General features: G+C 35.1%; 1 protein-coding gene across 1 annotated transcript in view; it reads left to right on the plus strand.

Moving 5' to 3' along the window:
* The window catches only part of LOC124369888 (WD repeat, SAM and U-box domain-containing protein 1-like), a 62888-nt gene that overhangs the window by 16423 nt on the left and 30454 nt on the right, over positions 1-16011 (plus strand). Inside the window, exons 4-11 of the mRNA XM_046828030.1 lie at positions 1157-1377; positions 3548-3783; positions 6469-6562; positions 7120-7196; positions 8140-8267; positions 9764-9932; positions 11567-11712; positions 14091-14293. Coding sequence (XP_046683986.1) covers positions 1157-1377; positions 3548-3783; positions 6469-6562; positions 7120-7196; positions 8140-8267; positions 9764-9932; positions 11567-11712; positions 14091-14293 — 1274 coding nt within the window. The remainder of the gene's footprint in view (positions 1-1156; positions 1378-3547; positions 3784-6468; positions 6563-7119; positions 7197-8139; positions 8268-9763; positions 9933-11566; positions 11713-14090; positions 14294-16011) is intronic.

A 16011-nucleotide genomic window follows, 5' to 3' on the forward strand; every position in this document is an offset into this window, starting at 1 on the left:
CGGTATTACAAAACTGCGGCCTGTGGAACAAAAACCAGTTCAACATCGATCGATACGCACAGAGGCAGTCATATGGTATGCAGCACATCTCAAAACTACTGAAACATATTTTCCGCACACTCAAGCGGACTAACTCAGAACTACCATCACAGAACAAGGCAAAGAATACTGCGTTTATATCATGGTCAGCCCTTACACTTATATGTACTTACAGTGTTGCAAGGGTTGGTTATGAAGGACATTTCATTTTTGTAAATCAAATGTAGAATAGTCAGTTGTTGGAGGAAACAGGATTTTTCCGGACATTTGCCATCATTCAGTGATACAAAAAATCAGTAACACTATGTTTCGAGATCTGCAATCTGATCTCTTCTTAAGGTAAATAACTAACCTAACACATAATTATTACAAACTAGGTTAAAATAAACAATCGTACCAGAGCGTTGTGACACGCCTAAGACAGGAATCACAACCACCATGTTGTGTGTTAACTTCACTTAGTCTAAAACATACACTTAATACAAATACTAAACACAACAATAATTATTAAAACTGAACTCAGAATGCAGGTCACAATACGTCTGCATTCGTCAACCAGCCACCTACAACTGACCAGAGGCCAATAGCAAATGGTGATCGTCACGGCAGAATTGATTACCACTATCTTGTTACTGCTATGACGATCACCATTTGCTATTGGCCTCTGGTCAGTTGTAGGTGGTTGTGACCTGTATTCTGAGTTCAGTTTTAATAATTAGTGTTCTGTTTGGTTTTATTAAATTGCATGTTTTAGAGTTAGTATAGTTGACACACAACATAGTGGTTGTGATTCCTGACTTAGGCGTGTCACTGACTTTTTATATCACTGAATGATGGCAAATGTCCAGAAAAATCCTGTTTCCTTTACAGTCCTTTCATCGTTAAAAATAAACTTCAAACAAAGAGTTAGTATTTAATTAACTATATATTTGTTACCATTTCCAAGCCTGTCATTACTATGTTGATTTACTCAATTAAACAAAGTAAAATTTAAAACTTAATAGTTTTCTTTGTTTCAATGTAATAACTGAATCTTGCTATTAATCATTGCATTGTTTGCGTTGTCGTTGGTAATCCTTTTTACTTAGAATCTGTTATAACCAAAGTTTTTGAACAGGTACTGGCTGGGACATGAGGCTTGTATATCCAGCCTGGCATTCAGCCCAGACTGTTATTTGCTGGCTACAGGAGACACGGACGGCACGTACAAGTTGTGGTTGGTCGATCATGCTGTCTGCCATCTCTTCACTGCTGACAGGCTCTATGCACATATACAGAAGGACTCCCACGACGGGGCTCTGCTCACTCTTGCTTTCTCTCCCAACAGCTATACTGAATGTGAGTACATCAGGGCAGGTACTTTTCTATTGGTAAACCGCTTACAAAAAGACTCGGGGTGATTTGAGTTCACGCAGAGTGGGGTAAATACCTCTCTGACGCTGTGGCGCCGCCCTCTCTCCCAGTATCCCCACCACTACTCGACATTCGCTCTATCAGATCATCTGACTGATCCGGCTCAGTCGGTCTCGTTCACTGCTGGGATTCATTCAGTTGAACCGGTCAGTACAGAGTACTTCCTGCTAGAGCGTGTTAGACCAAAAATATCAAATTTATTCAGTTGGCAGGAAAAAGTGAACGAAACGCGTTGTTCAAGGTGAACGGGTCTTTGGAAACACTCTGATCCAGATTACACGTTCACCTGACTGACCCATTCGAATTGAATGGATCAAGACCGAACAACTCATTTCTAATGGCCACTGCCACTGCACGGCTAACCTCACAGCAAAATGCAAGCTTCCTGGATACGTCTATGGCTGTATTAATCTGTTCGATTAATATTTTACGCTTAGACAGCGACACTTGTATAAGCCTACACACAATAATATAATGTATTTATTGAACAGGTAAAGAAGCTTCAGTGTAAACAAAACTATTCGAGCGAGACACGATCCTCACAACAGATAAACAGAGACAAGAAGGTGCTGGTCCCACTCCCCACTATAACCTCTCGCTGCATTTCATTTACTTCCTTGGTTTTCAGTATCTTCTCTTTATACACAGGCAAACTGATTTAAGTCTGCTGATTAGAGTTAATTTTCTGAACTGCAGTGTGTGGCTTGATTTGACTTATGGCCTTTTCTAATTCTCTTTTTTCTATCCACCTTAGCTGCAAAATAAGACGGTTTGATTGGTCTGTTTTACATTCCTGTAATATCAGTCTGAGTTACAAAACTTGCTCATTTTGAACTGGTCAACAAAAATTGACATGCTGGTGAGGAACTTGGTCAAGTTTTAGTCTTTAGACTTCCAGGATCAATCTGGCCACCTAATAAGTTCCTATTCTTTGCCTCTATCAGCGTACATAATACATATGCATATGTTGCATACTCATGTTTTAAAACGAATGAGTGCTTTGTATCTTTCATAAATCTACTTCTTTTAAAAAGTAAGTAAAATTGAGTTAAGTCCTTCTCAGCTTTGAGGACACCTGGTTCAGATTACTTTTGGAAGCATTTGCTATATGGAGGACACCATATTCTCAGACGATGCTTTCTTGTGTTCAACTTACACATTGAGCCACAAGTAGTCACCAAACAAAAAGGATTTTTGGAACACAATGTGTTAGAATCAGATATAAAATAGTAGAGAACACGCGCATGTATTACTAGGATAAACATAAATCTGATCTAATTGCTCCTAAATTTGGATTAAAGCAAGAACAATCCAATTTCCCTGCGTTCATTAAATCATAATAAATAAGGTATTTTTTCTTTGCGGAAAATATTTTTATGATTCTCGCAAATCTTTTTTATATTGGTCATAGTATAATTTGATATAAAGCTTTAAGTACCCACACTTCTAAATTATTAGGAACTATTTTCACTTTTTACGCTAAGTTAGGTTCATTGGTGGATTCCACTTTCTTGGGCCTGTATCCCCAAAAAAAGTTTTGGCCCTACCCTGTACAATCTTGTTTGTGAATTTTGTGAAAATTGTTATACCAAACAGTGATAAAAAAATTCATTTGTAACTCTTATAAAGGTATTATCATTAAATTTGGTGTACTTTAAAAGAAAATACATTAGTTTTGAATAACCAAACGGTAAAAAATCGTTATTGTAAACTAAAGTATATGTTACTACTCCATATCTTTTATTGCTCTGACGAAAATTCCCTAATAACGTTGTCAAATGTTATGTAAGATAGGATTTCTGCATTTGCATTGAAACTAGTCAGAAGAAATTATAATTTGATTTCAGTTTCTAGTTTGTAGCTGCTTTGGCCATGCGGCCCATAGCCCTGGTCTTAGTGAGCCTATTGGTAAATCCATCACTGTTAAGGTTTTAGTACTACTAATAGTGATCCAAAATTGTTACCCATAAACATTGTTAATTTTGATTTTTAGAATCAAACATATGAAAAAAGGTTTTAGACAAATATTTATGTAGCTCTTTATGTTTGTCTAAACTTTAAAATACTCTACAGCTGGATGTTTTTGGTGTTCTAGTGATTACGAAAGATTACCAGTTGTGCTCAGGAGGCGATGATAACATGCTGCGTCTGTGGCACATCAGTATTTGCATGTCATCATGCTCCACAAAGGACTATCAGAAACCTGTCATCACTGTGAAACTGCTGAAAGTGTTGGAAGGTCATCTCTCTTCTGTTACCTGTGTCAAGTTTTCTCCTGACGGCCGTTTTATCGGCTCAACTTCTCTGGACAGCTCTGCTCGCATTTGGGAGGCAAGTCGAAACAAGATTTTGCTTTAGTAGTTTATCTTATTTAATAGATTGTAATAAAATTGGCTTTGGTATATTTTATTTTGTATTTCCAATTCCTCAAAATTGGGCCTTATTAATATAACTGTCCATTGTTTTTGCTGTTTGAAATTTCAAATTTGTATGCTGTTGTTTTACAAAGAAATATTTTTACATAGTATGTTTCTGAACCTGTATAAAACCTCAAGTGGTGTCTTCTAGGGGCCATAATAAGACGTTTTCTTTCTATGAATATGGATCTGCAAACATAGCCTTTCTGTGTTGCACGGAAATTTATTAATCCTCGTAGTCAAGTTATTGGTACTCTATCCAAATCCGTTATTAAAGCACTAAATAAATTTGAAAGCCCTCTTTCCCTTGAGCCCTTGGGTGGTGCCCAAGAATAGTACCCCTGAGAGCCATGGCACATTGGCACAATCTCAATTTCCTTAAGTGTATTTGATCTGGTTTCCCATTTAGAACATCTCCCAGGTACTGAATGTTGTAACGTTCAAGGGATTGAATTGGTCACAGAATAACAATTATTTTTGTAGGCTAACTTTAGGGCTCTGTAAGTCCGAAAAGAAGCATTCGCAGATCCATGTTCTGAGGAAGAAACTGCTTATTTTTACCCTTAGAATTCACTTCTAGAAGTGTTTACATGGTTTTAGAAATACCCTGTATAAAAATAAACACTTTTTCAAAATATATGCTTCTACCATTATGCTATTTATTATTTACAATATCCATCAAACAAAATAACACATACCACATCCACCGAAAAATTATACTTTAAATTCTGTATATACGAGGTCCAATCAAAAAGTATCCGACCTCGTCGTGTATCGCGGCTTCTGCTGCCAATAATGAGATAAGATTTGTTGCGACAATAGTTCCTACTATGATAAGGAAAGGTACAAAGTCTTATCTTGATCCCCCTACTGGTTTGCCGGAGACGGGTCAGTATGTACTGATAAGTCAAGTGCGCGTATCGGTTTTCTCTAACTGACGAAAAAAGTGGAACAACGTTATTGCATTAAATTTTCCGTGAAACTCGGAGAAAAACAAAGTGAGACCATTCGGAAAATTCAGCTAGCATTCGAAAATGAGGCAATGAGTGTTACGCAGATTACAGAGTGGTATAACCGTTTCAAAAGTGGTCAAATCTCGGCAGAAAGTGACGCGCGTTCGGGCCGACCAAAAACAAGTCGAACTCCGGAAATCATCGAGAAAGCAAAAGTTTTGATCTGTGAAAATCGTCGAATGACTGTGGAGGAAGTAAGTACTGAGTTAGATGTCAGTTTCGGATCAGCTGAAGCAATTTTAACGGATGACTTGGGATTGCGCCGGGTAGCCGCAAAATTTGTGCCAAAATTGCTGACAGACGAGCAGAAGCAACGGTGATTGGATGTTGCCGAGGACATGCTGCAATGTTGTGAGGATGATGCGGACTTTTTGACATCGATAATAACTGGAGACGAAAGTTGGGTCTATGGATATGACCCTGAGACCAAATTTCAGTCATCACAATGGCAGTCTCCCCAGGATCCTCGGCCAAAAAAAGCAAGGCAAGTTCGAAGCAATGTCAAAGTGATGCTTACTGTTTTTTTCTACCACCGTGGAGTTGTGCACCATGAATATGCCCCTGAGGGTCAAACTGTGAATGCACAGTACTATTTAAGTGTCCAACGTCGTCTCCGAGATGTGATTCGCTGCAAAAGACCTGACTTGTGGGCGTCTCAAAATTGGCGGCTACACCATGACAATGCGCCAGCTCATTCAAACTTTTTTGGCAAAACACGGCACTCCGCAAGTTCCTCAGCCTCCGTACTCTCCAGATATTGCTCCATGCGATTTTTGGCTCTTCCCCCACCTCAAAAAACCATTGAAAGGCACCAGATTTGAAAGTCGAGAAGCAATTATGAAAAAAAACGACGGCTGATCTCATGGCGATGCCGAAAAGTGATTTTCAAGACTGCTTCCAGAAGTGGAAACGTCGCTGGAATCGTTGTGTTGCTTCTCAGGGTGCTTATTTTGAAGAAAATTAACGCCAGCTTTTTTCAGGTAACTTCAGTTTTATGTTGCACCAAAAGGTAGGATACTTTTTGATTGGACCTCGTATTCTGTAATATTCTGAATACTTCAGTATTCTGCTGTGGGTCAAAACAATATTGCATTCTTATTTTCTCTATGTTTCATGCTGGAATCAGTATCAGTAATTTCCAAGTATAATGTTAGAATTTTTAAGGTTTTGTTCATAAACATTTAAAAATTAATAAAAAGTATAAGTAGAATAGAAAACATATGATGTAGTGTATACAATCGTAGCAGAACAATTAAATATTAAAAATGTGAAAGAAATAAGGGAGGACCACCAAGACTCAGAGGTACAGGTATGCCAAGAGTATTTTATTGATACTCTCCACAGCGAGGCCAAAATATTTCAATATCTCAATTCTGTTAATGTTTGGACACAGTGTGAACTGGAAAACTTAGATGTTAGCTATGGCACAGACGCGTTAAGTGTAAGAACAAAAAATCAAGTTGTAACAATTGTAGCAATGATTTTCTGAAATATTTTCTGCTTGTTTTATTACTGTTGTACAGCAATCTTTACACTTTTCAAAGAGTTAATGAATTCAAGCCAATTAACATAATATACTTTCTCAGGTATCATCAGGAGTTTGTTTGCGAGTTCTCGGAGGTCACTTACACTCAGTGTTCTGTTGTGCTTTCTCAACTGAACTTGCATTCTTTGCTTCAGGTATGTTTATTCTCTCTTAATACTCAAGCATTATGTACGTAGGTAGGCCATGATGTGGAACAATGTATTTACAGCATAGAAATGATGGGACAAAATAAAAACACCATCAACAGTTTTTACCCATCAGCTTGTATCAAAAGGTTCAACATACTTAAACCATAAAAATATGTTTTTTAATGTCAGTTTTGTTTTATAATTCTGATGATCCTCTCGGAATTCTGCAAGTTAGCAACTAGATGTGCAGTATGGTTCAGAATTCTTGTTTGAACATTTCTGAGATTGTTTCTTTGATAAAAGTAAACTTATTTTCAACATTTCTTTACTCATAGTATCAATTCTTGTACTAAGTTAAGTACCAACTTAGTTAGCCATAAGTAATGTAGACTGTCAGTCATGTGTTGATAACCATTCATAGTTATGCATGATTGTGTACATTTGTACACACTATTTTCATTGCAGCAAAGTTATCAATGGAATATGTTACTTATACATATGGAATATGTTAAGATATATGTTATTTACAGTAACATGAATGAAATATTGTTTATTGTTGACAGGTTCTAACGATAAAACCGTGAATGTGTGGCAACTAACCAACAAGACCATACCAGTTACTCATATTTCTGCTGGCGTGGTGAGAATAGACTTTGATTAATTGTATAAAATAATACATTAGTCAGTTGGATTAATTATTGTTATTGAGTTATACGAACAGTGCCCTATGCCAGTGCAATATGCTAGAATATTGATTTTGGTGGATAGAACCGAGTTACTGTCAAGTTAAACACTTGATCCACCTATTCATGACAAAATCCTAATATATCGGAAGCAGGTAGTTGTAATGAGAATTCTGATTTAGTTTGTTATTTCCAGTTTTCATTGTGTATTACAGGTGTTTTGAAGTTATGCAGTTATTGGCTTAATTTATTCCATAATACATTTCGATCAAAATTTCACAAAAAATTGTAAATGAATAATCAAAGTAAGGTTATTTGGAAACATCATGGTTTGGTAAAAAAATATATGATTTAAAGTTCTGTTTGTATATTTCATGCTTATGTTCATGCATTTTCACGTATTTGCTACATCCATGACTTTAGCTTCTAAGTAGTAAGTTGATCTGTCTCTAAAACATGTTTCTGTTATTCTTTGAGTGTAAAACTTTGTATACCGATAACTACAGTAACAAAACATAGGGTAAATAATATTTTACTTGAAATTTTTATTTTCATGCGTCTATGCACAAGCATTAGCTGCACAGTTATAAACAAATGAATGCAACCTTTTATTAACATTGTACTATTTTCAGTGGTTTTATCCAAATTCAAAATGTTTCAAAATTTTTTATTTGTTTTTAACATTTCTAGGCACTTGCAAAGTATGAGAATTGATAGGGTACTCATCTTTAGTCAACTCACACATTGTGTCATTGCTTATAACTTATAACACTCCAATTATTCAAAAATATATCACAAATGTGGTAAAAAAATGAAACATAAGAATTATTAATAGCTAAGGGTCTTAAAATAACACATTAGCTCAAATCAAATTGATAATTAATTGTCATTTGTTTTCAGGGTGATGAGGATTGTGCTGAGAAAGCATTGGGACAAAGGTGTTTTGATATGATAGAGATTATAAATATAAACAGCCACGTCAACGCTGTTGATTTCAACAACAGTCATGACCTTGTTGTGGGAGGCAGGTGAGTTTATAACTTTATCTAAAACAATATTATTACAAGTTTTATTACTTGAAAATCAAGAAAACAAAAGCTAATCTCGAATCACACATTTCATAATTAGCTTAGACAATTAATAGGGAAATAGAAAGACTGACCTAAATTGAGTTCTGGTAAAATAACTTGTAATAAGTCAAAATAAACATTGTGCACACTAAAAGGTAAACTAGAGATGTGCACAAAAACTATTACCGATTCTGTGATAAGGTAAAGGGTGAAGTTGTCTCTCTGACGTGTATGACGGTCAAATCTTGCTATCAAAGTTTTTGTCCTCAATCATGACTTGCAGTTTGTAAAACTAGTGATAATATGCATTACAATGTTAACTGAACATCTTGGAAAGAGAATTCAGTTTTGTTTTTTTTTTACTATTATTATCGATATTTTCTATTTTCAGTAAATTGAAAAATTTCATGTATTGTTTTCTATATATTTATTTATTTGTAAAATACAGATGTTAACAGTGAAAAAAGTCAGTTTTAATGTTTCTACCTCGTATAATATCTTCAGAAATCTAAATTCAAATAGAACTTTAAGCAAATTAACTTTAGGTTTTTTAAAGCTAGCTGCAACTAGAGGCAAATATTGAAATTTATATCCAGCACTCTCAACGTTTTTATGGCCATTCCCCAAGCATTTCCCATTAGGCATTTATATCATTTCTTAACGAGATTCTGTAATTAGTCCCACTTATAAATGGCTAAGGATAAAAATGTGAGTTGTTTTGCAGTATGTTTGTAAACAATTACTGAAGGATGCAATGTTTTTAAAATAAAATTTTACATCAGGAAATTAAATATTTTTAGGAAAATAAAATAATAACATGCTCAAATCACTAGCAGAAATGTAGTACTAAAATTAGAGATTAACATAATTGCTTCTGTAAATATTTTCTGAAGATTTCTATACAAGGAACAATCTTTGTTTTAAACGTTTTGAAGACCAAATGCCTCACCCTTTACAAGCCCAAAGATGATTTTCATGCTCCATCCAAACCAGAGAATGTTCAAACGATGAAAAACCTAGAGAATATGACTGATGACCCCTATCTTGGAAGTGCCACATACATACTTTGCACAAAACATCTGTTCAGCACTATTTGTATTGAACAATTTGAATTACGAACCGCAGCATTGTAGGTAGAGCAAAACTGTTAGTATCTCTGTCTGTTATGTTTCATTTAATTGTTCTCATTAATGAAAATTGCAGCAATCATCAGACTATAGTAAATATATGTCCACTTCTTACAAATCTTAGGTGTAAGACATACACAGTTATATTGAAACTTGTGTATAACTGTATGTATTTAGTGTAAATAAAATGTGCTAGTATTGATAGACAAACTTTTGAGGGCCTGTCGAAACAAAAGAGTATCCACTCTGTCGCCAATGTCTCCTAATTATTTCTCTGTTCATATCTAATACATATGTTGTACCTTTACTTTACATGTTATTTTACAGTGACAAGATGGTGAGGGCATTTGCTCAGAAGGGTCCAAAGTACAAGGAACTGCCAATGTCACCCATGAAAGGCCATGCCTACTCCGTAGCTAGCGTAGAGTTCTCTCGATGTGGCCGTTACCTAGTCACTGCATCCATAGATGGCGCCATCATAGTTTGGAATTATTTGGTAATAAATAATGTCATAAAGTACAGTAATTACAGTAAACTAGCTAATCAAAACTAGCTAGTTTAATTGAGATTCGTGGTACATTTGTTTATAAGAGCCATTAAATTAACCCTTAAAGTGCGCCATACGGATATGTCCATACCGTCAGAACTGTACTGAACACGGCATACGTGAATATCCGTATTTTCTTATTTTGGTTTATTGTGTACATTATGAATTCATGAAAGTGCTAATGTGTTTGAAATGCCTAAACATATTGATTTATGACTTTCAAGAAGAAAATTGAATTGTCAAAAATAAGTCAATAACCAGTGATATTCTTGTATCGTCGTATCATTTGACGATACATGACGTGGCATGCAGGTATATCTGTACAGCACTCCTATGTATACGCACGTCTACATTGTAATGCTGTCACTAGTACCGGTAAAGCTTTTCTAAAAACATTTATCCACTTATTATCTCTTCTACCAAAAATAAATTTACTTTGGCAAAAATGAAATTTCTGGAAAAAACTCTAAATGCACGCTAATTGAACCCAGGCCAAATATTCTTAAGTGCTTTAAGGGTTAAAGTAAATCAAACTGATCACACGTGATAATATCGATCACAAGATAGTTTTATGACTTAAAACTGGACTGAAACAGTTCCAGAATATTGTATTGAATGTAATCTATTACATTGTTAAAACTAATTACATGAAACTGAATGCGTGTGTAGCCCGCATCTCACACCACAGTTTGTCAACATAATCTCACTTCTTTCATTTCTTTAAAGTTAGGTTTTGATGATAGAAATATTGTGAAGCTAACAGGATGTTTTTGGAAATTTACCATTGTTCAGTTAAAAACAAAAATGTAACACTGGTTAATTATTCTTTTCACATATAAAATCTTCCGTCATCACTTCTATTAGATCAAAAGTCCATGTTATAATGCTCAGTTTCGAGATCTGCAATCTAATTTTTTCCTCAGGTGGATACCTAACCTAATACATAACTAAAATGTAGTTTAAAATAATCTTACAACATACCTTTACATAGTTGTCAATGTTAGTTATTGTGTACAGACATATTGTGATCTGTATTCATTTTTTCAGTTGGTTGATAATAATTAGTGTATTATTAAGTGCATGTCTTAGAGATAATGAGCGTGGAGTTGACCACATATGTTTGTTGTGATTCCTGAATTTGGTGTGTCACAATGCAAAGGTATGATTTGTGTATTTTAACATAGATTGTTGTTATATATTAGGGTAGTTATCTACCTGAGGAAGAGATTAGATTGCTTATAAATTGTTATGAACTAAACAGTTAAACATGGACTTTTGGTCTAATGGAAGTGATGACGGAAGATTTTATATGTGAAAAGGAAAATTAGCCTATCCTGTGATCCCTTTTTCTTCTCTATTTTTAGTAAAGCTAAAAGAGCCTTTGATGAATGGAGTGACGATAAATAAAAAGAAGACCTTTTAACAAGAGAACAAAGTTTGACTTATAGGTCAAAAGTCCCCACTCTCCAGTGCTATGAAAACAATGGCTTTAATTGTTTATTGATTGATTTCGTGGTTGATGGATAACACATTTTGTTCAACACATATATGGAGGTGTAAGGCATATGTGTATTGTGTTGCAGAATGGTGAGATGATCAATAAGCCCTTCCATCTGAGCAGCCAAGGTGGACGAGCCGCACGCTTCTCTCCGTCCACAGACTGTTTGGCTATCGGTGGAAATGACGGAAAGGCCTACCTCTGGTCTATCAACTCTCAATCCATCTCCCAGTTAGTACTTTAGATTTCTGTAGCTTTTTATTGTAGTTCATGCTGGGATTGGCTGGGTACACTAAGAAGGTTGAAAAACTCATTTTTAATAAAAAAATACAATCCTGGGGCCAAACCCAAAAGTGCCTACCTAATAGAAAGAAAATGTATGATTAGTTCAAATTTGTTTTAAACCCACAAGTTTTTGCAAATTATTATGCCTATCTATTTTTGTGTTTAGAGATTTTGCAACATTTTTAGAATGCTTATAATATAAAACTTGTTACAATTAATTAAGGGTTGCCTCACTTAAAACATGAGGGTCACTCGTACTATATAAATAAAAAAATCAGTTAACTGATGTACTTTATGTTTAAGTTCAACCCAGCAATTGACAGTCATTTTGTCTAAACTGGCAGTCAGTTTTTAACAGTTTTGAGAGATTTGTTTACTACAAGTTTTCTGTGAATTAGTTTTTTTTATGGCACATTTAGGCAAATCATTATCTTTATAACAGGAAAGAAAAGTATTTAGATTTCATAAATACATAGAAGTAACGGGACAATGTTATAGGGTCAATTCGGATTAGTGACTAAACGTATTTTCAGTGGTTTAGCATTAAAATGTATTTAAGTTTTATAGTGTTGAATGATATTACCAGCAAAAAGTGTTTTCTCAGAATAACAATAAAAATGCAGGGTTGTATTAGTGTCGGAAGTACACTCTGGGAACCACAGAAGTGACCTTGACTTTTACGTGAATAATTTTGCAGGCGTTAGCATGACCTTCATCTATTACATATGCTTTAGCTTTAAGAATGTAGCTTAAATGTGTAGGTGTTTCAAGTATACAATGAAATTATTGCTAGTCAATTAAAATTATCGTTTGATATAATAATTATATTGGACTTTATAATATATTACAAATTTATTGTGCAGTATAATCTCAATAGCTTTTTAAATTTTAACAAAAGAATTATATATTAAAACTTTTTCCAACTGACTAATTACTTATTCTGAACTGGAAATCAATATTTTAATACCTATTAACAATTTATTAATATTGAATACGAAGAGAAAAACACTAAGATTATGACCTGACGCTTGTATCAAGAACATTCAATCACAATTGTTGTACTCCTATATTAAACAGATTTTCGCTAATTCTCTATTTTCAATGTGAGTGTAGTTTTCAAAATGACATGACTGAAACGTGACATCATTATCAAATACCTCTACAAATCAAATATGAGACTGGATTAGGGCCGTACTCACAGAAAGGGTTGTTACTACCACTCTTATGGGAGCAGGTGTCAGTGCAAGGACTACGAAATGCTGTCCCCAGGGTGGCGTTCTTTCTTCTATTCAGTGGAACCTGGTTGCGGACAACCTGCTTGAGTCTTTAAACATTAGTGGTGTCTTTGCACAGGAGTATGCAGATAACAGTGTGATTCTTGTGAGTGGCAAGTTCAACACAACAGTCACGGAACTGACCAATACTGCTCTGAACATGGTGGGAAACTGGTACGATAAGATGGGCCTTAGTGTCAGTCCCACCATGGCTGCCGTCATTGACTTTGCAAGAAGGTGTCAATTGGCGTGTATTGGTCAATTCTTATTAAGAGGCTCTTCCATCAAGATAAAGTCTGAGGTCAAGTACCTGGGCGTCATCCTTGATAGGGTCCTGAACTTGGGATGTCATTTGGAAAGGGTTGTTGCCGTAGGGAAATGGTCTTTGATACAATGCAGACGTGTGATAGGTGGGGTCTTGAGGACTTAAGCCGGAGGCTTCTGTATTGGCTTTATGTCTCCATGGGCCCAAACCACTCTTCATTTGCAAAATGTCTTACATACCTCGGTTCCGTCACTGCAACCGAAAATTATCCCTTGGTGGGCTACCTAGGCTTCAGTTATATTGTGCCTATCAGGTACAAGAACATGTCACTTCTAGCTTAGATAAAAGTAGTATAAAAGACAGATTAAACATAACACTAACTGTACACTAATACTACCGGGTTAATCAAGGCCTTTTTTAATTAATAACCCTGTAGGAAGTGTGTAAAAAATTACGCTAAAGGTAACAAGTCCTTTTTCTTATGTGCAGGGGTATGGAACAGTTTTCCAAATCATAGGTAGTCCCAGTATTGTTTAGCTCGATTAATCGGACTTCTACTGTATTTTGTATTAATAACCTTCCTATTATGAAGGTTAACACAAACAAAAGATCAATCACTCACTATTGCAACAAAGTATATTGTGAGTTTTCTGTAGTTTAAGAACAGAACAATAATTGTTCTGTTCTTAAACTATTATTATATGCTCTTTCTTCATTGTGAGGACTTTTTCAAAAATGTACATTTTTCATACAATTGTACATTGTTTTTGGTATGTGTTTGACAGCGCTTACCCTGGTCACATAGAGTCAGTCAACTGCGTGGCTTTCACACCAGACCAGGAGTATCTGGCGACCGGGTGTGCCGCTGGTCAACTCAAGGTCTGGAAGTCCAATCCTGCTTGCTCTCTGTGCCAGCTGCTTTTGGAGAATGTCCATGACCTTGGGGTTATCTCCTGTGACTTCTCTCACAACTTCATCAAGGACAAAGGTGTGCTACTCAATCATACACAATCACTAGACTATAAAATATTATCACTGTGCCTAATGCTATGTAAGAAAGGCTTTATTTATACTGACCAATGGCATAAACACTGTCACAATTACACATTTTATTTTTTAAAATTAGAGACGGGCAAAATAGGGTTTTCAAATCTTGATTCCTAAAAATAGATTCCCGATTAAGAAATTCAAATTTCAAATCTTAGTAGCTCTTTTTAGCCTAAGTATGATTTAGACAAAAAATTATTACCAATCCATTCTCTACCATCCTTAAACCTTTTGAGACCATGTGATAACATAATTAGTAATCTAAGAATACCAATATATTTTAAAGGGATTTGCATATCTCCTACCTTCTATTTTAATGTAATAGATTATAATATAGGCTTCCAGAATATATGTCTTTAATCTGCTCACAAATATGGGCGTACATTTATTTCACATATACAAATTATTTAAAATAAAAGATGTTTTACAAATTTGAAACCACCCCCTATCTTGAAAAAAATTAAGATATAAACTTAGCATATTTTATAGAGAAAATGTTTATGAAACTACAATAATTTTGAAGTAAACAAAAATTAAAGATCATCTGTTTGTTCCTGTTGAGTAACGAACGTCCGTTTTAATACACTAAATATAACAAAATCACACTTTCGTGATCAGTAATTTTCATAATGAGTATCAGCTGTCTGTCATCCATGAATAGATGCAGCAGACTTGCAGCAATTCATGAACATAAATATAAGAAATACTAACTGCAAGAAAAATATTCTTTCCTAAAGTATGACAAAAACACTTTTTAGTGAATGGTCATTTTTGCACTGCTGATTAGCTTATAATTATTGAAGTGCAGAGTCTCTGTAGATTCGATTGTTGAATCATGTCAATCGATTCTCAAATCTGAATCTTTGTTGAATATTCGGTAGATTCGAGACCCTGGATTCGGCGTCGACACATCACTAACTGAAATGGGGTGTAGTAAATACTTGGAAAAAAATAGAATTGAGGATTCGATATTGAATAAAATATGTTAAATATATATTAAAGCTATGTCTACACTATAAATGATTTAAAACAGTTTGTGAGTTTCTTTTCTCTTTCTTTTTGTATGAATAGGTACACGACTTTAAATAACTATCATGTTAATAGCAGCCAAATACCTTTTCGTTCTATGTACACGCTACCATGATGCATTCCATCAGTGTGGCTTATTCTTTTATCCTTTATGAACATTCCTTTTTTTGTGATTATCATATATTACAGCCAGAACAATTTCATCATCTGTCTCGTTGCAATTGTTCAAACATATAACCCGTCTCATTTATACATTACGTCTACTTACAAATATCATTCATGTTTATTAGAACCAATCAAGTGCTGATTCAGGATCCTGGGAGACTCCATATCTCAATTTCCAGGAGGATGGAGATTAAGTTGATTTTTGTTTTTAAGGAGCAACCGATCTCCTTTTATGCCTTATTCTGCCCGTCCTCATGGGCTACTGGCCTGTGCGAGGATCTTATCAAACAGAATAAGGGGGAGAGTCGATACAGGACAAAGTCGATGGTACTGATAAAAAGTGCAACGGTCACAGACAGGGTTCGAACCTGCGCTATCTCTAATCCAGACCGAAAGTCCAGTGTCTTAGATCACTCGGCCATCGACACTCCCAAAGTGATATTTGAAGCATTTGGTTTACCAAGT

The sequence above is a fragment of the Homalodisca vitripennis genome, chromosome X, assembly GCF_021130785.1.
Source record: "Homalodisca vitripennis isolate AUS2020 chromosome X, UT_GWSS_2.1, whole genome shotgun sequence".
Lineage (NCBI taxonomy): Eukaryota > Metazoa > Arthropoda > Insecta > Hemiptera > Cicadellidae > Homalodisca > Homalodisca vitripennis.